Source organism: Cupressus sempervirens, chromosome 9 (assembly GCF_028749045.1).
Source record: "Cupressus sempervirens isolate cs-2001-9-10 chromosome 9, ASM2874904v1, whole genome shotgun sequence".
Taxonomy (NCBI): Eukaryota; Viridiplantae; Streptophyta; class Pinopsida; order Cupressales; family Cupressaceae; genus Cupressus; species Cupressus sempervirens.
This window is the reverse complement of record NC_143126.1, coordinates 76826752-76853590: the sequence shown is the minus strand read 5'-3', so window position 1 is coordinate 76853590 and position 26839 is coordinate 76826752. Positions and strand designations below refer to the sequence as shown.

At 35.8% G+C, this 26839-nt stretch overlaps 1 protein-coding gene across 4 annotated transcripts in view; it reads left to right on the top strand.

Annotated features, from left to right (window-relative positions):
- LOC149537691 (mitochondrial Rho GTPase 1-like) overlaps positions 1 to 26839 on the top strand; it is a 126776-nt gene that overhangs the window by 13455 nt on the left and 86482 nt on the right. For all 4 annotated transcript variants that reach the window (XM_089799032.1, XM_089799034.1, XM_089799033.1 and 1 more), the window contains 2 exons: positions 19282 to 19350; positions 19650 to 19705. In XM_089799032.1, the coding sequence (XP_089655158.1) occupies positions 19282 to 19350; positions 19650 to 19705 (125 nt within the window). The remainder of the gene's footprint in view (positions 1 to 19281; positions 19351 to 19649; positions 19706 to 26839) is intronic.

Genomic DNA, 26839 nt, shown 5'->3' with positions numbered 1-26839 from the left:
ATAATGATTTGAAAACAATCCCAAGAATTACATTAATCAGTAAGAACTAGGTGGATAAGAGGGTAGGGCTGAGTCCTAAGGCAAGAGGAGAATATACTGACTCTTGAGGTCCCTTTAGGTCCTGCACCGAAGAGTCTTCGAAAGACAAAGGATGCCAATGGTTCACTAAAGAGTAGCTGTGATAACGTCCCACGGAAGGCAATATTCCATTGAGCAAAAGAAGCTTACATTCTGCCACACCGGAAGAATTATCGAGCAACAATAAATCAAAGAGAGGTGAGAAACCCTAATCCAAGATTCCCAATCAAGAACAAAGACAGCGAAGGAATAATCATCAGCAACTCGCATAGTGAAGAAAAGTGGATGGATTGTGCAGAAAAGGGCATCTATATGTACTGGAACAGATCGCTAAAAAATAGAATCAAGCTGGTACACATCATATCTAAGAAATGAGGCAGTAAGGTAAGTAACATAACCTCTTTTGCAGATAAATATTGGTACATTCTGTGTCAGAATTCAAAGGATAAAGCTGAAATTTTAAATTCTGATAATTTCTTTAATAAGGGACATCACATTAATTTTACAGCATGGCAACCAAATTTTAATAAAAATCACATTAAAAACATAAAATTAGTCAAATGGATGGAATGCTTAGAAATTCCATCGGAACTAATGGAGGATAATATCATAAAGAGAATTGGCGAATCCTTAGGATCTCTCATAGGTTTTGAAGATAACATAGTTAAATCTAATAAAATTAGGGTTCTGGTAAAATCAGATCTAAGCAACACAGTAAGTAGGAAAATTATCACCAACAGATTCAGTTATAATTTATCATTTAGAGAATACTCAAGAGATATAGACAAAATAAAAGATCCAAACTTAACTAAAATGCATATAAAAAATAACATTAAAGACAGCATAATCTCAAAAGGAAGTAGAGGTAGGGGAAAAGCATGGGAAAAAAGACGAAATTGTAACTACTAAGGATAACAGAGGAAGCCAGAGAGTAGCAAAAGAGATCAATAATTCTAATAAAAGAAATCTAGAGAATAATGAAGAATTTTTACAAGAGAATATGGACAAAGATGGATTGATGGAAAAAGATTGGATGGTCATTATAAACTATTAGCATTCCCTAGACAAATTGAAAAGGTGTAAGGATTGTCAAATGGAAAGAGTGACAGTTGAAGGAATGAAACTCAATATTAAGAAATTAAACAAGCTATTTCATGAAATCCTTCTACTACAGAATGATCTTATAGATCAAAGCATATTGGTGGAAGATGTTCACAAAGAACATAAAGGGAAAAGGATACAAATAACAAAAATAGGGGAAACATCAAAGAACGAAAACAGACAGATTGAAGTCTGAGGAGAAGATCAAGAAAAAGAGTTTATTGAAAATGCAGAAATTGAGCAAACGGAACAAAGAACTAATAAAGGAAATGATCACACAAATGACAGATTATAAGAAAAAGCCCTCCAAAGAGGGTCAGCAGAGCAAGAGGTTAATATCCCTCCGACAGACTCAGCTCAATGGAGCAACATTACTAGCAGAAAGAAAGCGAAAAAGAAGAGCTACAAATTCTGGCAAACTCCAAGTAATGGAAAGGACATATTTGCACCAACCATAGAAGGAATAGAATTAGAATTAGGAATGAGGGGAACATCTTTAGAACTAATAAATACATTAATCGAAGAGCAAATTATGTGGAATGACCCAGGGGACAGCCCTAACAAAGGTGAAAACAGTAAAGAGATTAAGGATTTAGGGAAAGACCAAATCTCAAAATCTAAGGATTATCAAATTAATAAGATGATAGTCAATGAAATTATTACAGAAGACCTACAGGAAAGAGAAGATTCAGTGATAGCGGATAAAGTGCTAAAGGAACAAAATTTGGAAAGAATAGGTATATCAGTAAATCAGGAAGGAATGGAGACACCAAATTGCAGAAAAACGAGGAAGGAAATCGCTAAAAGAACTTAGAGAGGTAGTAGGGTAGGTAAAGGAACAAACCAAGATTCTCGATATTCTACAAAGTGGGAAGGGGAAGATCCTTCCCAAGGAACAATGAGAATCACAAGCTGGAATGCTAGGGGCTTAAATGCCCCTAGCAAAAAACGCTTATTAAAGTGTAATCTCACCTTATTTGACTCAGACATTACATTACTACAAGAAACAAAATTAAACAAGGAAGAAGGAATAAAGTTAAGTCAGAAATTAGGGAAATGGAAATCGGAATTTAATCAGTCATAGGGAGCCTTAGGAGGACTTGGAATCATTTGGAATTCTTGGCAAATGAATGTAGAAGTAATCACCTTCCATACTAACTGGATGGGAAGTAGAGTAGTCAACACAAAATCAAACATAAGTTGATTATAATAAATGTTTACGGGCCCACTGAATCAGTAGAGAAATTAGCTGTATGGAACGAAATCAGCACTTTTATCAACAGAAAGCCAAATGAGACTTTCATCATAGGAGATTTCAATGTTGTCTTAAGAAAGGAGGAAAAATATGGAGGAAATAATTCAATAACTAGAGCCATGTAAGAAAAACTGGATCCAGAAGGACTCCCTCATTGATATTACTACGAAGAATAGAATATATACATGGAACAACAGAAGGAAAGGATTCTGTTATATAGCAGAACGTTTGGATAGATTTTTTCTGAAAGGCGAGCTCAGTACAATGGACAAAGCAGTATATGTAGAAATCCTACCAATGGTAGTTTCAGACCATTTCTTAGTAAAATTGGAAATCAAAGAGCAATTCAAACCAAGCAAGAACCCATTCAAATGTGGAAAAATGGGGTTTATGGACAAGTCCTTTATGGATCAGATAAAAGGATGGTGGCAAGAAGAATAGTTTCAGGGATCAAAATGTTTTGCTTTGTGTCAAAATTAAAAAGTATTAAAGAAAAAATCCTAAATTGGAGTAACACACAATTAAAAAATATCTTTAAAGAAAAATTAGATATAGAAGAAAAAATTAGTAATCTAAACAAAGAAATTATAACTAAGGGGATGAACAATGAATCTTATCAATTAGAGAAAGAGTACCTATTAAAACAAGAAGAAATATTAGCTAAAGAAGAGATATTCTGGAGATAGAAATCCAGAGAAAAGTGGCTATTAGAAGGAGATCGTAACACCAAATTCTTTCATAACAACACTATCTATAATAGAAACCATAATAACATATCAAAGATTAAGAATCCAGAAGGTGAGAATCCAGAAGAAATAGCAGATATCTTTGTCAAGTATTTCAATGACACCCTTAACAATTACGACTCATCAAATAGAGTAGATCGAGAGGAAATGCTAAAATGTATTCCTAAGCTAATCACAGATGAGGATAATAAATTCTTAAATGAACCTTTTACTCTTCAAGAAGTCAAAATTGCACTCTTCAATATTAATCTAGACAAATCCCCAGGCCCAGACGACTTCCAAGCATTTTTCTTCCAACAATGCTGGGATATACTAGGAGAAGAGCTATGGAAAGCTCTGGAAGCCTCTAGAAATGGAGGTTCGATCTTAATAGAAATCAATCATACTTTTCTTACACTATCCCCAAAAAAAAAAATGACTGTGTTGAACCTAGGGACTTTAGACCAATTGCTCTATGCAATACTATCTATAAAGTTTTCTCGAAAATCTTAGCTAACCGTCTCAAAAGATTCCTTCCTAAATTGATTTCGGAAGAACAAACTGGTTTTGTCCCAGATAGATCCATATTAGACGAGATTTCTATCATTCAAGAAACTATACACTCTGCAATAAAAAACAACAAAGCATGTATGTTATTAAAACTAGACATTCAAAAAGCATATGATAAAGTAGACTGGAGATTCCTTTGTAAAACTCTAGAGGCCTTTGGTTTCTTTAAACAATAGGTAAACATCATCTATCAATGTATATCTACCCCAAAAATTTCTTTTCTCATCAATGGCACTTCGGAAGGATTCTTTAGTACTTCTAGGGGTATCAGACAAGGAGACTTGATATCTCCATTTCTATTCATCATCATGGCAGAATCATTTGAAAGAGCAATCAAATCTGCGCAAGCAAAAAACAAAATTAAAGGAGTCAAAGTTACAAAAGAAGTAGAAAATATGACCCATCAACAATTTGCAGACGACACTATTCTTGCTGGAACCAGCACCTTGAATGAGGCAGAACATATGTAGCATATTTTAGAGACATATACTAAAGCTTCAGGTCAATGAATCAATGCTAAGAAATCAGAAATCTTCTTCTTAAATACACCTGAGGAACGAGAAGATCAGATATGCAATAAATTAGGGTTCAAAAAGAGTACTTTGCCATTTAAATATCTAGGAATATTCCTTGACAAGGGAAGCAAATCCAACCCAGGATGGGAGCATATTCTAGGGAAAATTGATAATCAAACAGAATTGTGGAAAGGAAGATGGTTGACCAAGGTTGGGAGAACCACTAAAATCAAAGCAATTTTATCAGTAATTCCCACCTATCAACTCTCTTATACACAATTACCTAAAAACATAAACCTTAAAATTGAAAAGAAACTGCGAGATTTCTTCTAGAACGGATTGAAGGATAAGAAAAAGGCAGCTTTAATCAGTTGGAGCAATATCTGCAAACCTAAAAAAACTGGAGGCCTAGGAATCAAAAATCTAGAATGGCAGAACGAAGCATTAGGAGCTAAACAAGTATGGAGATTGTACCAAGAAAGGGATAGGAAATGGGCCAAAATCTTATTTAATAAATATCTTAACCCTTCGAATAGTACGTCTTTATTTAGAATTAGAGAACCCCCAAAGGTTTTGTAGGATGGAACTTCCTTATTAATTGTCGGAACTTGATATCCAAATACCTCACTTGGGATATAGGGAAAGGCAACAAAGCTCTGTTTTGGGAGTATTCATGGAATGGATATCCTCCCCTAAACTATTCAGATTTAACCCTAGAAGCTATAACTCATCTCAAGGCAATATGGGGGACAAAATTGGAAGATAATTTAGAGGAAAATCATTCTGAATCAGGAAAGATGTGGAAATAGAAAACCATATCTAATTGTGGACTCGACCAGGAGGATCAAGAGAGTCTTTAAAACATTCTAAAAAATTGCCCAATTTCAATCAAAAATAGAGAGGACAAACTAATTTGGGCAGCCTCTAAAGATGGGATTTACAAAGTAAAAGAAGGGTACAGATTGATCACAAATTCCCAAAGATGGTAAGCTGGTACCCTCCCAATTAATTTATGTTGGGACCCAGTAGGACTCCCCAAAGCAGGGATGTTTCTCTGGGCAGCCATGCAAATGAGAATACTAACAGCAGATAGAATTAAAAAATTGGGTCTTGAGGGACCATCAAGATGCATATTATGGAAGGAAAATGAAGAAACTGCAGAACATCTCCTATACTTTTATAAATATACTCAGGAGTGCTGGAGCTGGCTCCAATACAAACTCAATTGGATTGCCCCTCTTGTAGGCAAATGGATAGATCATTTATTGGGCTGGCCTAAAAACCCCCCTAATAAAGTAAATGGGAAACTGTGGAATATATCCCCAGCAATTCTAACCTGGGAGATTTGGAAAGAAAGAAATCGCCGCATTTTTCAAAATCAAAATCTTAACGAGCAAGCTCTCCTCTCACAGATAGAAGTAGCTATTATAGAAGTTTTGAACAATGATCTTAGGAAGAGACCTAGAGAAGAAGGAACGTTTACTGAATGGGATGCAGAGATTAAAAAATTATGGCCGCTAATAATTAATCCTACTCTCTACTACGAAAGAAAAAACAACCTAGCTAGGCAAGCTTGTAAATGGGATCCCTCACTGCCAGGATGGAAGAAATTGAATTTCGACGGGGCATCAAGAGGAAATCTTGGTAAAGTAGGCATAGGATGCATCATAAGGGATGATTCAGGTAACTGGTTAGCAAAAATGTAAATATCTGCAGATTCAGATGACAAGAATTCTGAGATTAAAGGTCAAAACTAGGTGAAAATCAACCTTGATCCAAATACTAATTTGCAGGTCTGAGTATGCTGAATTTTGAGAAGACTGTATTGCTGAGATTATCTTAAACTGGAGTGTGAAGTTGATACAAGGAACCCGATAGGATATATATGCTTTTAGTCCAGACTGTATATTTTCTGTGTGTCCTAAAACTGCATACAATACCCGTCTAAATATCCTTATTGAAGGGTATGTTCTTAAGAGACATGACCCTTGAAATGCATCCATTATTAAGAGTCTCTAAGTCGGCGACTTTGGAATAGTAATAAGACTTAACTAATAATTAGTTACAAGTCAAACTAACAAATCCCAACCTGATCGCTGGCACCTCTATAGAGACTACAAATAATATGCAATGCCATTCTTTAGAGAATATTAGCAAGAAGAGTGAGGTACGATTCTGTACCCATAGACTTGTAGGTTATTCAGGTTACTTTCTTAACACTCCCTCTTAACCTGATACTCCTACAGAGAGATATTATATCGAGCAACATCAATATAGATATTAGACAAGAGTTAATACTCTATATCTGTCTATCTCTTCTTAATACGTAGTATCATAAAACACATGATACTGAGTCATATTACTAAACCTGCAATATGACAAATCATTGCTACTAGTGATAAGACACACGTTGTGACTCATAGAAATTGGTATTTCTAAATCACAACTAGATCCTGAATTTAAGATCTACCAGAATACAGGATAAACCCGAAGAATTTCTAGAATTCTTCCTTTATCCAATTTGTGACCCATGAACATGTCAATGCCACAAGACGATCTAAAATTCACCTGGATCTTACAGTAAAATCTACTGTTAGGACATTATCTAAGAGATCGTCACCTCTCATTATGTCTTTTACATAAGTATTCATTATTTCAGAGATCGTCACCTCTAAATAATGATTACACATGGTGGAGCCCAGAACAGTCAATAGCCTGACAAAAATAAAATTCATCATTTTTTAAGAAATCAAATAATAAATTACAACTCAATCATACCAAGTCTCTCTTTGAAATGTTCGATCTTTACTCTAGATAGAGGTTTGGTGAGTATATCTGTTGTCTGATCTGCAGTACAAATGTATTCCAATTTAATAGAATTTTTGTCTACCATATCTCTTACATAATGTTAAGGAATTTCAATATGCTTGGATCTATCATGGAAAATTGGATTCACTGAGAGCTTGATAGAACTCTGATTATCACAATGAATGATCGTTGGATTCATGGCTTGCCCAAATAATCCCACAAGCAACTTCCTCAGCCATACTGCTTCTTGAGAGGCCATTGCTGCTGCAATGTATTCAACTTCTGTGGAGCTCTGAGCTACAGAAGACTGCTTTTGGCATATCCATGAAATCATCACTGATCCTAAACAAAAACAGCATCCTGAAGTGCTTTTCCTATTTTTAACACTTCCACCCCAATCTGAATCGGTGAATCCATGCAAATCTAAAGCCACTCTCTCATATTTGAGCCCATAGTTAAGAGTACCTTGAAGGTATCTCATAATGTGTTTAACAACAACTAAGTGAATTTCCTTAGGTTCACACATAAATTGACTTAAGGCATGGACCGCATAGCAAATATCAGGTCTTGTATTTACAAGGTACATTAGAGATCCAATTATCTGCCTGTAGAGAGTAGAATCTATTGGAGGTGATTCTGCAGCTGCTTCTTTAAGTTTATGCAAATTGGTTTCCATCGGAGAAGACATGGACTTGCAGTTCCACATTCCAAATTTCTTCAAGATATTTGAAGTGTACTTCTTTTGATTCAGTATGATACTATCAACATTCTGTCGCACTTCCAATCCTAGGAAGTAATGAAGAAGACCCAAGTCTTTCATCTCAAATTCTCTGATAAGTTCTTTCTTGCATTGATCTATAAGATGATCATCACCTGTGATTAATAAATCATCAACATTCAATATCAAGATTACCATACCATCTTTATCTCTTTTATAATACAAGTTCGGATCAGCTTCATTTTTGGAGAATCCTAAGCCAGTGAGATATTTATCAATCCTTTCATACCAGGCCCTGGGAGCCTGTTTAAGCCCATAAAGAGCTTTCTTGAGTCGGCAAACAAAGGCATTTGGATCATGTGTTTCAAATCCTTCTGGTTGCTCTATATAGACTTCTTCAGAAATCTTTCCATTGAGAAATGCTGTCTTTACGTCCATCTGATGTACCTTCCATCCCTCAGAGGCGGCAATTGCTAAGACAACTCTGATGGTGGTATATCTGGCGACAGGAGCAAAGGTTTTTTCATAATCAATTCCTTCTTTCTGAGAAAGGCCTCTGGCTACAAATCTGGCTTTATATTTCTCAATACTTCCATCAGCGGCATGCTTTATTTTGAATAACCATTTTGAAGAAACAATGGATTTTCCTTTTGGCCTTGGAACTATTTCCCAAACATCATTTTTCATAATTGATTGATATTCTTCTGTCATAGCTTCTTTCCAGGCGGGATGTTTAATAGCATCAGAAGGATTGGTTGGCTCTGTTTTGGATAAATCAATCATATTTGCTATATAACCAGAGATTCTTTTAAGTCTTTTACTTTCTCTGACTGATCCTGAAGGTGCAGCAAAATCTTGAGCTGCTTCAACTGTTTTTATGGCCCAAAGTGGCCTTTTCTTTGAACTTTCTTCAAGGTTTACATCATCTTCGACCTCTTCTAGGTTCTCCTTCTGAGATTCAGACTCACTTATGCTTTCAGATTTTGATAAAGGAGAGGGTTCAAGAGAATTTATTGCTTTTTTAAATGCAAGATCTTCCTCAAAGACTACATCCCTGCTTAGTTCAATAGTTTTTTGTCCAGGTATGAAGATTCTATATGCTTTAGAAGTTTCACTATACCCTACAAAGATACCCTTCCTCCCAGATGGTTCCAATTTGGTTCTCTTTTCTTTTGGCACATGAATGTATACAGGACATCCAAAGATTCTGAGATGACTTATATTAGGTTTTATTTTAGTAAATACTTCTTCAGGGGTCTTATCTTTAAGAAAGGAGTGAGGGCTTTTGTTTTGGATGTATACAGCAGTACAAGAGGCTTTTGCCCAAAGATAGTATTCTAGATTTTGGTCAAAAATCATAGCCCTAGCAGCTTCTATAATTGTCCTGTTTTTCCTTTCAGCTACCCCATTTTGTTTAGGGTTATAAGGAACAGTATACTCCCTCTTGATCCCTGATTCTTTACAAAATTTTTTAAACAAATCTGAGGTATATTCTCCTCCATTATCTGTTCTAAGGGTTTTAATTTTATGTCCTGAAAAATTTTCAGTTAATGCTTTGAATTCCTTAAATCTTTGTAAGATTTCTTTTGATTCTTTGCATTTTAAAATATAAATCCATGTTTTTCTAGAGAAGTCATCCATGAACAAGACATAATACCAGAATCCTCCAAGGGAGGCAACAAACATGGGTCCACATAAATCTGAATGAATTAATTCTAGTACATTATTTGTTTTCCTAGTTCTATCATGAAAAGGTCTTCTAGTATTTTTACCTAGGGCACACCCTTTGCAAATACTAGGGTGATCTTGTTTTAATTTTGGTAACCCGGTAACCATTTTTTCCATAGTAGATAGGGTTTTAAAGTTTAGGTGCTCTAATCTTCTGTGCCATATTTTGTTTGAATCTTCTGCTTAGTGAACAAGAGCTTGAATGGGTTCTATATTTAGTTCATACAAATATCCCTTTCTTTGACCAATTACTTCGGCTTTCTTGATGGAAGAATTCTTAGCCCAAGTTAGTACTTTGCCATCCATGAATGCAACATTGTGTCCATCATCTTCTAACGTTGTAATTGATATTAGGTTTCTTTTTATCCCTGGTACATATAGTACATCTTTCAGAAGGAGAGTATTTCTTGTTTTTAGCTTCAAAGTGCAGCTACCAATCCCTTTAACTTAATGTGTTGAGTTATCACCAATAGTAACTTCACCATTGACTTTCTCGGACAAGAAATCCAAAGTTTCTTTGTATCCCGTTATATGCCTAGAGGATCCACTATCTATTACCCATTCCTTATTTGAGATTTCATTTGATAAGGAGGAATACAAAACACGATTCTCTATATCATAAGTTTCTTCTTCCCTAACAATATTTGTGCAGTTCGCTTGTTGTTTGGAGTTTTCTGGACAATTTGATCTAAAGTATCCAAATTTTTCACATTTTTCACATTTAATTTTTGATAGGTCTTTCTTGGACTTTCCGTTCTTCTGATTTCCTTTATTTTTCTTGAAATGCTTTTTCTTGCCTTTATAAGAGTTGGCATTGAGAACGTGAAGTTCTTCATTTTCCATTTTAGGTTTTCCTCCTTTCTTTAGTTTTCTTGATTCTTCCTAAAGACAATCATTTTTAAGTCTATTAAAATCTGGAAGCTTATCTCTAGCACTTATATACCTTGTGCAAATGTTTCCCATGATTCTGGCAGTCCATCTAAGGCCATGAGTGTTAATTCGATGTCATTTATGACGGTTCCTATGCTTGCCAATTCATCTCTAATACTAGCAACTCTTAGAAAATAGTAGTTTATTGATTCTCCTTTCTTTATTTGGATGTGATTTAGTTGTCTCTTTAGTGCAAGGACCCTTGTTGCATTATTTACTTCAAATGCATTTCGTAATGCATTCATCATATCGTAGGCAGTTAGGTGTTTTGTAAGCATAGGTACGATGTCATTCTTAACTCCATCCAAGAGGATTTGAATGGCTTTCCTGCTTCCATTGGACCATGTGGATTTGTAAGGTCCAACAGATGGCTGTTTGGATGCTCCATCAACAAACTGTCTAACATTATTCTCTTCGAGAATCATCAAGATTCTGAATTTCCATGCTTCAAAATGTTCCTTTCCATCAAATCTATCCTCAGGCCTGATTGTATATGCCATTGGAGATGAATAATAACTATTGGATATGAACAGGTCTGATATGTAACAATCTGCAGAGCCCTAGATCTGATAACTAAGCTTTGATACCATGTAAATATCTGCAGATTCAAATGACAAGAATTTTGAGATTAAAGAGCAAAACTAGGTGAAAATCAACCCTGATCCAAATACTAATTTGCAGGTCTGAGTATGTTGAATTCTGAGAAGAGTGTATTGCTGAGATTATCTTAAACTGGAGTGTGAAGTTGATACAAGGAACCCGATAGGATATATATGCTTTTAGTCCAGACTGTATATTTTCTGTGTGTCCTAAAACTGCATACAATACCCGTCTAAATATCCTTATTGAAGGGTATGTTCTTAAGAGACATGACCCTTGAAATGCATCCATTATTAAGAGTCTCTAAGTCAGCAACTTTGGAATAGTAATAAGACTTAATTAATAATTAGTTACAAGTCAAACTATCAAATCCCAACCTGATCGCTGGCACCTCTATAGAGACTACAAATAATATGCAATGTCATTCTTTAGAGAATATTAGCAAGAAGAGTGAGGTACGATTCTGTACCCATAGGCCTGTAGGTTATTCAGGTTACTTTCTTAACAAAAAAGATCCAAATCATTGGAAATATTGACTAATAATGTAGCAGAACTTGAAGCAGTAGAAGAAGGTATAAAAATATGCAATAGCCTTAGCATTAAAAAGATCATGATTGAAGGGGATTCTTAGATCATATTAAACGCTTTCAAAAAAGGGGAAACACCAAACTGGATCCTAAATACCAGATTAGAAACGATACTTAAACTTCTAGAAAAATTTGAAGAAGTAAGGTTCTCGCATATTTACATAGAAGGCAATAAGGAAGCCGATAGCCTAGCTAATAAAGGAACAGATGGAGACAATTTATTAATTTATAACCAAAACCTATGATTTTCTTCATCCTTGGTGTTTATTTATTCCCATGTTATTTCCCCTCTCGAGATTTTATTAATCATTAAGCGGGCCTCGTACCAGATTATGAGGTATATCTTTCTTTCGTGTAAGAAAAGCCGAGTTATTATGATTTCGAGTGGCATTTCCAAACCCGTTAGGGAGTCCTTGTCATTATTTCTGTTTCTAGATTTTTCTGCCCTAAATCTATAACTAGCAGTTTTGGCTCTATAGAGTTCATTCTCTCTGTAGCTCATGGTCTGCAATTCCAGTCCTCCATGGATACTAATATTTGTCTTTTTCGTGCGTTCAAAAATCGTACCATGGCCTTCTGCGGTCCAATTAAGCAAGAAAGATGGAATAGGTTATTTCGGCCAATAGACGACATGAGCCGAATTGCAGTTAGTAGAGCGCTGGGAGAGGGGGTTTTCAACTATGAGTATTCATGGAGGAGTAATAGTGATATCATAGGGCTTTGGGTAGGTTGCCTAGCTAGGGCAAGGGTGGAGAAATGGGACATAATAAGGCTGAGCTACAACATTTTCGACCCTTGTTGGTTGATAGGGCTGGAGATAGTGGTAGCTAACATTGATGCTAGGCTACGTATCCCCTTTCCTGAAGCATACATGGAATTCAAACTAGATAGTCCAGAGCTCGCTAGAAGCCCGAGGCGACCATGTCTGGTTATAAGGGACAATATTCAGTTCTTTAAAGAGTGGCCGAAGATGGAAGCAAGAATTAACTTCTTGCTAAGATAGAGAGGAATAATTGAGGGCCCTGGTAGAGATTGGCTCCTAAATTATTTAAGGGCCTTTGATGCACATGTTCACCCAGATGCAGATCTCTCTAATTTGGATAATGTCGAATTTTGCCTCCCAAATTATGACAAATCAAGCAGAGGCAGGATGGCCTACGAGTTTCCTCTAGGTTCAAAGGTCACAAATTTGCATGAGGCTTTAGAGATTATCATGGTGTTTAAGAAAATGTAGTGACATACTAATTCTGGGTCATTTTGGTAGTAATTTTTCAACCCAGTTAAAGTTAGGGCTTAGTATTTCAAATAGGTTTCGGTTCATTACATACTGTTGAAGGGTTTACAGTTATAGTTTCTTGTTCGACAAGTTGGTTGTAAGGACACATTTTATAAGTAGTCCTCTTCTCGGCTCGAATCTATCATGTATATGTTTTTGAAATGTAAATAACATAACTCGTATAAATTGAAATAGTAATTTGATATCTATTCTTGCCTCATAATTTGGTTAATGGTCTTTGTATTTTGGGCAAGCGGATATCATTGTAGTTTGTTAATTTGGGTTTCCTTCCTTTGCATAAGTGTCACTTTTGAGTTCGTTTCCTTGCCACGTATAAATTTTGGCATAGTTTATTGATCAATCATTTCGACTATTGCAGAGTGATATGAATTAGAATTAGGCTTGTTCGCGTTACTTTCCTTGATCACTCAATTAATTGTCATGATTTATTCTACGCATTTCAAGATTTTAAAAGTATCTGCTATTATGATGGAGTTTGCTCCCTTTGGATTCCATTAAACACTATCACAATTTATCATTTAATTATGATTTTCTAACCTCTAACACTGCTTGCTGTTTATTATGTGATGTTTTATAAAGATCAAGAGTTCGTCAGCTGAAAATCTGGATGTTTAAAGATCTATTTGAAGCATTTTTTGATGTAATTACCTCGATATTATGTATGATTTTTATAAACTGGGGTATGCCCATTTTATTGATGTATAATATAGGACCGCGGTCCTGGGCAAGACTAGAGGTTTTCTTTTTCCGTTCTTTCCTACCAATGCTCGTTAGAACGGAGGAACCCTTTTTTAATTTTATTAATAAAATAGATTAAAGGCTACGACCGTTTACCGATCAAAAAAATAAAAATTGTAGAAAGTATATTAAATTTCTAAATAGAATGTCATAATAAATAATAATAAACACAGGTAAGTAAATAAATAATATAACATAGAATGATATAAATTAACTAAAGCTAATGAAAAGTCAAGAGAGTTCCTAAGTAAAGAGTCAAATCATTATCTTTGTTTTAGATATTGAGTGATCCTTAACTGCCTTGGTTATATAATGTTCAATTTTGTTCCAATGCATTGAATCATAGTTTGCAGACTTGGACTCAGGGAGTACTTGGCAAGCCCAAAATTTTCAACTCGGAAAAAACTCGGCATATTCTTAATAAAAACTCGGGGAAAACTCAGCAACTCAAAAAGTACTAAAATTTAAAATTTCTTAAAGAAACATACCTTTTTTGTAGAATACAATTATAAAATGTATTAAATTAGTAATTGAGATTTCAATAGAGAAAATGTAAAGTTTAATAGCATTAAAATGATGTGAAAAATGCATTTAATCCAATGTTTTCCCTGCATCAACATGTTTACCGACGTTTTTTAACATCTATAAATATGCGAGAGTTAAACTTGAGAGTACTCGCCCAACAAAAAAACTTGAGAGTACTTGGAGAGTTTGCAAACTATGCATTGGATATCAAATATATCTCTATTATGCATAAGAAGGAACATAATGTGAGGTATCAAGCTACTTTCTATAAAGACATAATAATTTGAATTGGTTAGATAACAAGGTATGTGATCTTACTATATAATAGATGTTTAATGAATGTAAACCATTTTACTTCTATAGGCTAGTCTTAGGTCATGTACGCCAATGGCACTATTATTCAAATAATTCATTGGAGTAAATGAGTTACAATATAGTCCTAAGTTTCCAAATTTGATGAGGACGATGAAGAGATTTGAATTCCCGTGTGTTGATGTCAGTTTTTGTACCACTACATAACATATTAGCAATTGAATATTTGATACGGAGTATCAACACACAATTCCTCTCTTGAAAAGTTAATACTTATGAAGACATAAGCAATAACACCAATGTTCCTTACATTGTGGATACTCGTTTAGTTTATCGATGTGATTTGCTGGTAATCACGTATGCGGCCTTACGTTATTCATTCAAGGATGACTTGATTTTTTTGGTGAGATGGTGATGATTTTATATGAGTGCCAAGTGATGTTGATGGTGACAGTGATGGTGGAGGATGTAGTGCCAGATAACGTTGATTGCGTGAGGAGGCAATAATGCTTCTAATGACTTCTACCTTCATAACTTTCTTAGAGTGAAATTCGACTACTCAACTACTCACTATTCTACTCCTACTCCTATGAATGGAAAGATTAGCAAATGGACGGGGATTGAATCTAATGAAAGCTTACCAGTGGCTCCACCTCCATAGATGCAATGATTCAAAGGAAAAGAGAACTAGTTTACCACACAAGGCTACTTAACCAACGACTAAGATACTAGTGGCCTAGTTGTAGATCCCTATCAAACATTCACTAACATCACCATACAATTAGCGATCTACTTCTTACTCTAACAACATGAAAGGAAATCCTACTTTAATTTGAGAGATGAGAAGAACAATGCAATACACCAAAATGATCATGTATGTCCACCATGCAAGCCACAACAATTAATAGAGAACAATTTTGATAGTATTTTGGCAACAATTCTCCAACATAACTCTCTACAAATGAGAGCAAAATGGCCTTATATAGAGGCCAAAATGTACAGCCGACGGTAGAGATAAAGAGGCAAAATCGATGATTCAGATTGAATCTTAGAAACCCTAATTAGGGTTGCCACCCCATCGGCCAATGAGAAGATGCCACCTTGTCAATTGACTAATGAAAAAAGTGTAAAAGTGGCAACCAATGAGAAGGCACCAAAATGGTGGCCAATTAGAATTAGACACTTGTCCTAATCTAGAAGAAAGAGAGTTGCCACTTGGGCTTACATCAAATGATCTTCTAATATAACTCTCCCTTTTTCTTTCATTTTTTTAGCTAAGGTAATGAACCTAGCTAGCCTTTCATTGACTTCTTCCATGGGAGGACAAGGTGTGTGCTTTATCTTGAGCTTCGCCGATTTCATCATGTTGTTTGCTGCTTGTAGTGTCTTCTCATGATCCTTCTCATACTCTTTTGTGAATCCAATAAAAGCATTTAGGGAGGAAAGGGTGTTCAGATGTTTCTTCTTGATAGCAACCTTTCCTAACTCATCCAATCTTGATCCAAGTCTTGTCTCATTGATATCCTCTTCTCTGATGTCTTCAAAATCAAGCACCATCCCAACATCGCTCATCATGGTTGAAATGGAATTGTCGATGCTTGGGCTGTGATGTGTAATCGCCTTCTGTATCTCCTCTTTGCCAAGGGGGATTGTCCTTCCTTTAGTCTGTCCTTTACCTGTATCATGTTTACTGTACCGACATTGGTATCAATTATTCACCTCATTTACTAGAAGAAAGTTGTTTTGGGCATCATATCCTTTGTCTTTCTAGCTTGCATTAACATCTACCATTTTGTCAACCTATGATGAGATGGTGAAGTGGTGGATGATGAATGCAAGAAGAACCAAGGTAGACAATATCTAGACAAGAACGAAAGAGAGTAATCAGCTTAAGGACCCCGTTCAACTCTAAATGATTTAAAGTTACCTTTACCAATAGCCGGGTCTTCTTTTTGGAATTTAGGATCAGACTTCAAGAATTTCAAACTCCTTGCAAATCTTGAGGCCCTAGCTGGAAAAATCAGAATTTAGTGCTCTCGGAATTGTCCACCATTTGCCCAAAAAATCAGACCTTTGATCACAATAACCTCCTCCAAATGAAATCGCCCAAATTAGGGCAGAAATCGCAGCTCCTTGGCAAAAATCAGAATTTGCAAAAATTGCCTAGCAAAGAGAAGTTTCCGATCTGCCCTAGAGAAGCCGCCATGCATGAGAATTTTGCCCTAGGCAAATCGCCAAAATGAAGGTGCTTGAATATGACGGATCTTGCTGCCTTTGGATACTGAAAATCACCAAGAAAAAGTGCAGATCTGCCTTCTAAAAAAATTCGCCAAACATGGGGAAGCAGCTCCAAACTATCTTTAAAAAATTTCCAACACAATGCCAATCTGCCATAGCTGGAAAAAAATCGCCCAAAAGGATGCCAATTTGCCTTAGGAAAATCGTTCCAAAAAGAGAAAAATCTGCCCTTAGCAAAAATTTCCTAAGCACCAAAGAGGAGTGAGGAATGAAGAAATAAGGGGGAGGGGCTTCCTCTTATACCCTGCTTGCCTCTCCTTCCTAGCTGGCTGACTGGGACCCTGGGAGCAAGAAAATATTAATTAGAACACCAAAATTGGCCCCCAATTAAATGTTTAGCTAAAAATTAACTTTGCCAAGATGAAATTTACTCTTTTAAATTGCCAATTAGACCAAAATTGCAAAAAGAAAGTGAATAATGCCTTGGAGATGCTAAATGTTTCCATTTAATGATGATTTAGCAATTAATATGTCATAAAAATCGGATTTTGGCTAACCAAAAGCCATTTTTCAATATTAAATTACCAATTTCATTAAAGGCTTAAAAATTTTCAAGGCAATTTTAATCCATTAAAGCCAATTTTTTGCAATTCAATTCAAATCGATTTTGCTAAGCAATTTTAGTTTTTGACACAAATAAAATCCTTTCTAGAGTCTAAAATCAATTTTGCAATTTGATTTCATTTTCACAAAAGAATTTTTTTTTTTCTCACCAAAGAAATTCAAGATTTTCCAAAAAACTCAAATCTAACAAAATTTAACTTTTTGAAAATTATCCAATTTTATACAATTACATCCAAATTTTCAAAAAAATCATCTAAGTACAAAATTTACAATTTTATCCTGCCAAGTGTTGCTTTTTGAATTTTATCCGCCCTAAGGATGAAGTTGGTGGTTTTGGAAAATCAAGTTGAAACCGGGTGAAAATAAATCGAACCCTCTCCCCTCTGGCCCTGAAGGTGTCCTATCACTTAATCAAATCAAAATTTTTTTGGACAACTCGAAAAATTGCCAAGGTGATTAAAAAAAGGGGGGTCCCCAAAATTTTGGGGTGATGGCGTGAAAACCTCACAACACCGTGTCAATAAATAGAAAACTTGCTGCCAATTCTAAGGCACTATCTTGCTAAATGACCCCATATAATGAGTGCATTGTCTTGAGAGAGTGCAAAAGGGTGACGTGTTTTTCAAAGAACATTCTCAAAACTGTTAGAATTCACTGAGTCAAAGAAAAATCTTTCCCCAAAGTGGAGAGTAAAGGTATTGATTGCAGACCCAACTCCAAATTTGAGGCGTGTTAGTTAATGGTATTGTGATGATTTTGTTTGGGATAGAAGTACTGACATCCCTCATGTCACCCTACATCTGGGATTTGATCAATCTTATCAATCCCATTGGCACTTTGATTAGCAAGCGAGTCAGCTTCCACATTACCTTCTTGGTAAATGTGGTTGACAGTTGTTAACTTAAATGAGGATAGCAACTCCATAGCTTCCTCTGCAATAGCTTTAAGTTCCAAACTTGGACTATCACCTTTTCTCAAAGCATTTACTACAATAGCTTAGTCTCCATCTATTTTCAAAATTTCTAATGCCTTTACTACGATACAATTGAAGCCCATAAACTACACCAAAAGTTCTGCCTTTATTGGTATTGATGCGCAAAGATTTAGCAAATTCTACCAAATGTTGCCATGGCTATCTCGAACTACTCTGCCAATTCCAGAAACCCTTGGGTTACCCCTGGAAGGTCCATTGGAATTCAGTTTTCAGCAACTCTGTGCTGGAGGAGACCATTTGGCCCTGGCTCTTTCCGAGACTGACTCTTGTCCACCTTCTCCGATCTAGGAAGAAACTTTAAAGCCTCGCCATCCTTGTGGGACATTGATAAATTATTACTATTCTATTTCTGACAATTTTACTCGATGTATATATGAGTAAATATATTAGTTTGTGGGATAGTCTGGATCATCGATTTTGAAAATAAGTATCAGCAGGAGTCAAGAAACTAATGGCTTTATACTAACTATCAATTCACAGGAACATAAGAAATATTGAGATAGCTGTGTCTTTACTTCGAGAATTAATACATCGAAAACACAACATCAAGGAAACCATCATATTTCTTTCACAATTTCACCATAGGATTGGAGATTGAGGTATTATTGTCATTACATTTGAACTCTAGGCTTATATTTTCCACGAGGATCAATACTTTGGAAGTGCATATCAGAAGGTACAGAAACTTATTTGGCCACATTTTTTAGAAAATATCTTATTGCCTTTTTACCCTAATGTATGTGAAACAGGTCATAGCACTGGAATTCTAAACATAATTCTCTTATGTTTTATGTTTGTTGGAAGTACAAGTTAGCTGATAGACATTGAGTTCATTAAGACAGGTTATTTGATAAGTGAATGCATTTTGGAATATGCAATTTGCATCTTTAACCTTGTTTGACAAAGTGTCTAATTTGTTTTGTGGCTAATGTGTGCAGAGTGTAGAGCTAACTAATGAAGCTACTGAGTTCTTGAAGGGAATATTTTTGTTGTTCGACATTGATGGTGTATGCTTTCAAATCTCTACTTCTTCAGTACAATTAAATTTTTGGATATTTTAAGTGCAAGCTGATTTTTCTTGTTTCATTATTTTTGCAATCTATTCCTTTTATTAAAAGTTGCAGTTTCAGCAGCATCGTTTTCTGTTTCAACTCTCATGTTAATTCATAATATTATTATTTAAAGCAATTATTTGAGCTTCATATCAATTATGGTTATATCACGAGGGGTATGAAATTCTTACTAGGGATATTAAAAAGAACTGTATGTCTGCATATTTGTTAATATGTTCTTGAATGTGGCTTAGGATGGAGCATTGCGTCCGCCAGAGCTTGAAGATCTTTTCTCAACAGCTCCGGAAAGGTAATATAATTTGAATGTTTGTTATTTGGAAGTCACAGGGCATTCCATACCCAAAGCCTTTGAATGTTTAAACAGTTTAATTGACAGTGTCAGGAAATTACAAATCCAAGTCACCAATATTGTGTTTATTATATTCATTGTTATCTATTGCATGTCTTGTTATAGCTGACATCCTTTCATTGAATGCCTTAGTTAAATTCGAATCTATGTTCTCAACAGCAATCTGCATTAAAAAATTGAATTCAGATTTTTCTCTTGAATGATCACAAAGTGATTTTTTTGCAGTTATGCTTTTTGGATATTGGAAATGAAAAGAATAACATATTCTATATAAAAGAATGTATTGTGTGACCTTATAGGCATTTAAATGTCACTATTATGTATATGAAAAAATGCATTATGTGATTCATGGTGTTCATTTTTAAAGCTTATAGGCATTGAAAGTTCTCATGTTGCTCACCTCCACCGAACAGCTGACATGATGCAAGATGGATATGGTTAACAATAGTGGTAACTGACAAAATGTGTTGTATAATAATTCCTGGTATTCACTATTAAGGCATTTAGGCATTGAAAGGTCACAAGCTCCTAACCTCAATCAAATAGCTGACATGATCTGGTGCAGGAACACCTGAGGACCAACAAATACAAATACCATTGTGTCAAAAGGAGGATCCAAGAGGACATGAAGCTAAATAAGACTTGCAAGGTCATTTTATGATGTAACGAGGCTATTAAAGCCACTTGGAGTCATAGTTAAGTTATTTTAATCAAGGTTGCCAAAATGGGAAAGCGAGTCCCAACAGGGCTAATGTATGGGCTTGAAAGGGTAGAAGTAAGAGTATAAGGTCAACTAATGACTGTTTGATGTAATTAGAATAATATTTAAGTATGAGATGTCAAAAGGTGTAAGTTGTCGAGTTGACAACATAGATTGGGGGAATTAAACCGACTAGAGTTAGCATGGGGGTAGTTATAAATTGGTTTCCGGTTTCAAAAGGATGACACAGGTCTATATATGTTGTAAAGGTCCGAGAATGAGCAATGAAGTTGATGTAGTTGGCCCATGATCAATAGAAGTCTTGGGTTTTCTGCTTATATCCCATTTTCTATCTGTTATTATCAGTTGGTTATAGCATTCATTTATAGTCAATATGTTAACAATTTGAAGATTCTTTGATTGCATCTGTTAGAGCATTGAATCAACAACATTTTGGGTTTTGTGGCATTAGTTTTCATTGAGTATTAAGGGACATATCTAGGTTTGAACAAAATCTGTCAAAACCCTCAGTTAGGGTATCCAAAGGTCTTGTAAAATGTAGTTCTGCAACACTTTACGTGCAAGGAACCCCCAAAATTGGTAGAGTGATGGGGAGAGGAATGTTTTATAATCTACCAAACTTGCAGAAGGCCATGCACAGGAATTCACGTGCATTGAGTCAATGAACATGTGTTTGAGGGACTGTTTCAGTCCAGTCTGGGGGTGGTTATAAATTCTGATCATGGGCAGGAAGTCCAAGGGTTAAGGAGGATGTGGTAGTGAGTTATGAGGGTGTGTAAGAGGAGTGAGAACAAGGGGATGAGGGTTTATATCTAAAATAGTGTCCGGCTCAGTAGAGGGACAGTAACATTGTATGTTGGTTACAATTGGATTGGTTAGGGAATGGTTAAATGCTTGGAGGAGTGTTTGTTGCAGAGTAAGCAGAGTCTTTTAGTATTGTTTGGGAGAAGACAATCCCATGGTAAGGGGTTGAACCAAGTAAGGGATTGAAGTGAGTACATGAGAAGTCTACTGTTGAAGGTCTAGGCAGATTTGTTATGTTTTTTGTTAGACAAGGTTTGATCTAGGGATGGAGTTGGTGTGATAGTTTGTTCCCTTACTCCCATCTTTGGTTTGTTGATGATGCAACCTTGATGGGTTCAGCTAGAATCAATGGAGTAAATTTTTGGAGAACTTTTGACACATACATGGCTGCTTTGTGCCAAAAAATTAATGCAGACAAATCTTCTATCTTCATCTTTAATACTCCCTAGCTTATCTAGACCAGGATTGCCCAGATCCTTAAGTTTTGGATTGGTTCTCTTCCTTTGGTGTAATTTAAGATCACCTTTGTTGTTGGATTTGAATTTAAAGGGTTTTGGGGATTTTGAATAAATTGTGCATGAAGGTTAGGGATTGGACTTGTAGATGGATTTCATCTACTAGTAGAGTGACTCTCTTTCTATTTACAAATGTTCTGTGCAGATTTCCCATTTTGACTTTGTTAAGGAGTTTGGCTCACTTTTCATCAATTCCTTTGGATTGGCAATTTTCTCTCTTGGAAGTGGAGGTTGGTCAAGTGGAATTCAGTCTGTAGGTCGGTCAACTGATTTGGTTGTCGAGATTTTATTTGTTAAGTTATATTGGTGGTGATGTATTGCTTAGGAGCAGGATTGGTCCAAAATTTTTACTCGTAACTACCTATGAGGAGTTGCTTCTATGCAATTGTTGGCATATTGATGTTGCAAGGATAGGTGATGTTAGTAATGTCACGGTATAAGGTTGATTGCACAGTGATGAGTTATTATGTTGTCATTGATGTCAACTATTGGACTAGTGTTCTTAGTATGTTGCCAAGCATAAACATGATGTGAAAGGTGTTGTAGTAAGTTGTTGTGATCATTAGTAGAGAATTTGGTATGTCTTTGAAAGTCCATGGTATGATCACTACTATTGAAGAAAGGTATGATTAGGTGAATTGACAGTGCGATTGCTAGAACAATTAGTGAGGAGGGATAGTTGATTTGATTGGTTTGTCAAATCTATGATGAGTCAAGTGGAGTGATCTTAGGATGATTTAAATAGTATAGTACGATACAGTTATGACCATAACTCATTATTGTGATTGGTAAGTATTGACATAATGGTTTAAGCGATTAGTGAAGCAGTGATAGAGTTCTTTAACAAGTTATAGAGTAATGAGTTCTTGAGTGACAATCAGTAAATTGATGATTGGTGTTAAGGTTGCGATTAGTTTAGTTGAGTCGGTCATAATCTAGTGACGTGTATTCATGATTGGATGTGGCGATCTGTCATAACATTGTTCGATGACAACGTACGTAAAAGGTTCTAGAGGAAGCAAGCGGTTGGTCAAAGTGTGTTTGACCTATTGGCACAAAATTTTGTGAATTGGTTGGTGCAGTCGTGTAAATGTATTTTGTGGTTTAAGATTTGTCCTATGGCACGTTGGAAACTAGCGGGATATTTGAAATACATATTGGTCTACTAGTGAAGTTGAAAGGTTCTTAATATTTGAAATACATATTAGTCTATTGGTGAAGTTGAAAGGTTTTCAATGAGCCGATCAGGGATAAAGTCTTGTTGAGTGCAAGGCTCCGACATCATAAGGGATGAGCTTGGGATCATGCCCTGGTCGATTTTGGTAGTGTGGATGTAAGCGGAAGAGGTTTCAGGCATGAGTGGGCTTGTATCAGGTTCCTAAAACTTTTATGTGGTGGCCTTTGCTCGTTGGTAGCTGGCAGGCTTCGTGCCTTTGCTGGGCTGCCTCACAAATTTGAACCCTCCATCAAAAAAAAAAAAAAAAAATTCTAGGGCTTGATTAAGGCAGTAGACTTGGATGTCCAATATATACTGGTAAAAGTTGAATAGTTTGTTGTTGATCGTGGTCAAGCAAGTGTTGTGAAGGGTGCAAGCTACGATCAAGCCAGGGTAGATTTGAGTATGTTGTGAAGTGTGTTTGAGCTTTAGTGGATCTGATTAAGAAGAGGTAGTGCTATTCCGTAGACCATTCTTTTTGTTGTTCCCTAATAGTTACAATAGTAAAATCCCTTAATTGGGAGGATCATAACAGGTCCTTTGTTGTAAATCCTTCAATAGGGTGGCACTTTAATTTGTGTTTAAAGTCCTCTAACTAGGCTACTCCTAAGAGGGTAAAGCTCCAAATAGGGATAGAGATGAATTCCCTTATAGGGTGACACCTAACGATGTCATTGTAACTTCTAATGGGGTTAAGTTCCTCACAGGTCATACTTCAGAAGAGTGCACAATTTGTGGGTACTAATCCCCACCGCAGTTTTCACCCAAGTTGGGCTTTTGCATACCAAAATATTTGTGTCAATCTTGTGGATGTGTTTATGTGTTGAATGCTTCTATGTGCTGCTGTTAAGTTGTTATTGAGATAAAGGCTTAAAGGTTGAAAAGTTGTTTAATTGGTTGATTATTAATTCACCATCTCTCTCTGTAAGCTGATCCCTTAGAACCAAGGTCACGGGTACGGGTACGTGTATTTTTCAAAACAGGAGATGAGGGTACATGTGTATGCTTTATATATATAAAGCATATAGTCTTAATAATTTATAGAAAATGTGAAAATATCAGTCATGAGCATGACATTGAGCATTCAAAACATGAAATTTGAAAATATGAGCCATAAGGCATAAATGATAATATAAATCTGCTGACTGTTAAAACTTTAGATGCTTAATAGTGAACACAAAAGACAAACTTTAAATATGGACAAGAAGATCATAAATTTGAAATTAACAACATATTGCAAATGATAATCTTCTAGTTCTAACTTGAATAGTGAAAATCAGAAAAACTTTAGTAGTTTACTGTTATAAAGTTTTAATCAGTATTGTACCGAAGTTTCAAAATTTAAACTGATTATATATTGCCACATTGGATTAAGCTTGAGAAACAAGAAGCTGATGTGCAAATCACAAACTAAAGCAAATTTCAGACATGAGAAGTCTTAATCTAATCATATTGTCTAGTCTTCTATGCCTTGATCATCTATATCAAGGTCCTTAGTTAAGATACTATCCAAATAGTCATCACTCTCGAGCTTAGGTTCCTCTGTTGGTAGAATAACAACGGGTAAGTCAACAAGGCAATCTACCTCAACCTCTCCATCCACAAGGGCAGCAAGTTCTCGATCTGATGGGATTTGATCCCATTTTGATGAAGGACCCTCATTGTATCCAGAATCTATATGAGAGAGGAGACGAAGTGAGCTATGAATGTACACCAATTTCTTTGCTTTCTTTGACACTAACCAATTCCTTAATAGTGAATGAATGAACATGTAAGTACTCCAATTTCTCTCACAACATGAAGAGCTAGCTACTTGTGAGAGCAATCTTATTGCAAATGATTATAATTCAGGACTTTCCCCTCCATGGTTCCACCACCACTCTATAGGGTATATCTTTAATTTATATCATATAAAGCTTCCACAGAACGAAAATGACCTTGCCCACGTGAAAACTTATTCCATTGACTCCTCAAAATTGAAGCATCCTCCCCTCAGCCATAAATCTTTTTTATTACATCCCAAAATCCTTTTGTTACCTCTCTATCCTGATGTGGAGCCCTCTTTCTCGTCACCTGTATACAATGCCATTTAGGATTAAGAACATATGCAGCACAATGAAGAGGTGTGCTGAGCTTATCCAATCTTCCATGTAACTTCTCCTCTACCAAATGATATAGAGAAGGATATTTTGCATCAGTTATTGTCTTGACTTTTTCACACATGGAATCTATTGCTTCATAGATTTCTCCCAAACATGCCTTATCCAAATCTACAAACTAATCAGCACACGTATGGGCTTAATAAAGTCCACAACAAATTTCACATCAGCCCAAAAGTGCTCATCAAGAACCGTACATCTCACCTCAACTGTAGTACTTGATGTAGATTGTCTCCAAGTTGTCCATGCATCACTAGCTATTGTGGAATACAAAGCACTTTTGACTTCGCAAAGGCGGTCAAGAAGAATGAAGTAGGAAGAAAAGTGTGTATCAGTAGGTTTGAGTAGCTCCACCTTGGCATATTTACGATAGATGGCTTGTGCATGGTGGTGATTGCATATAAACATTTGTATTTTCCTCCCCTTCTCTATGAGATCTATAATCCATTGAAACTTGCCAATGTCTTTGAGTGCATTATTCAACGAATGCACACAATAGGGTGTCCAAAATATATGTTTGTACTTTTTTTGCACCAACATATGTGCTGCTTTACAAATAGGGGCAGCTTCAGTAACAACTTGGACCAAATGTGTAGGCCCCACCTCCTCAATGCTCTCACATAGTTGAGTATGTAGAAATTCGGCATTCTTTTCTTTCCCTGAACAGTCTATTGCCTTCAAAAAATAAAGCCCATTGGTGCATGTTACCATGATATTAAGTAGTGGATGATTTCTAGCATTTGTCCACCCATCCATCACAATACTGCAGCCCTTTGTAGCCCACACTCTTTCATTGGTGTAGTTTGTTCATCTAATCTAGTTTTTTCTTTATCAAGTGAAGTAGCGTGAAGCTTTTAATATCCAGGTGGTTTATACCCTAATGGGGCATGATGGATAGCTTCGACCATCTTAGTGTAGAAAGGGGAATGAGCAACATTAAATGCTATTCCATTTGTTTAAAACAATCGTGCAATTGCTGCATTAATCGCATATTGACCTTGCACATCAAACAATCTTATAATTTGGTTTGAGCTACCAATGTGTGGTCTTTTGTGAGCATGGTCCGCTGTTACATCTGTAGATGAGACATCCACATTTGAATCTCTATGCTGACTCTGTATAGGCCCTGTTGTTGAAGTATGAGAGTTCTTATTAACAACCTTCCCCCCAGCCCTTTCTTGCCCACTTATAGCATCATACCATTCCACCTCATTTGTACAAGGATCAACACCTACCCCATATAGGTGAAGGAAGTGAGTCATCACTCTCATATAAGAACCTTTCCATCCCAAAAGACAAAGTTTACATTTGACATTGGCTGATCCACTCGAACCCTTTGGCCCTGCAACATGATCAACATATTTCCACAAAGGATACAACCCTTGCTTTCTTCCGTCTGACAATGGAAAAAAATTACATTGTTAGTGTCAATTTTCAAACAATAAAATTCGGAATTCCATAAAAAAAATTAATGACACTTCTAGGCTATAGCCTATGATGCTGTTAATAACAGTCTGATTTTTTTGTAAATAATTAATATAAATATTAAATAATTTATGGATTTCTAATATTTATGACTTGTTAATATTATTAGTATTACTTAAATAATAATTAACAATAAATAAATTTTCAAATGTTAACTGTTTACAACTTTATTAT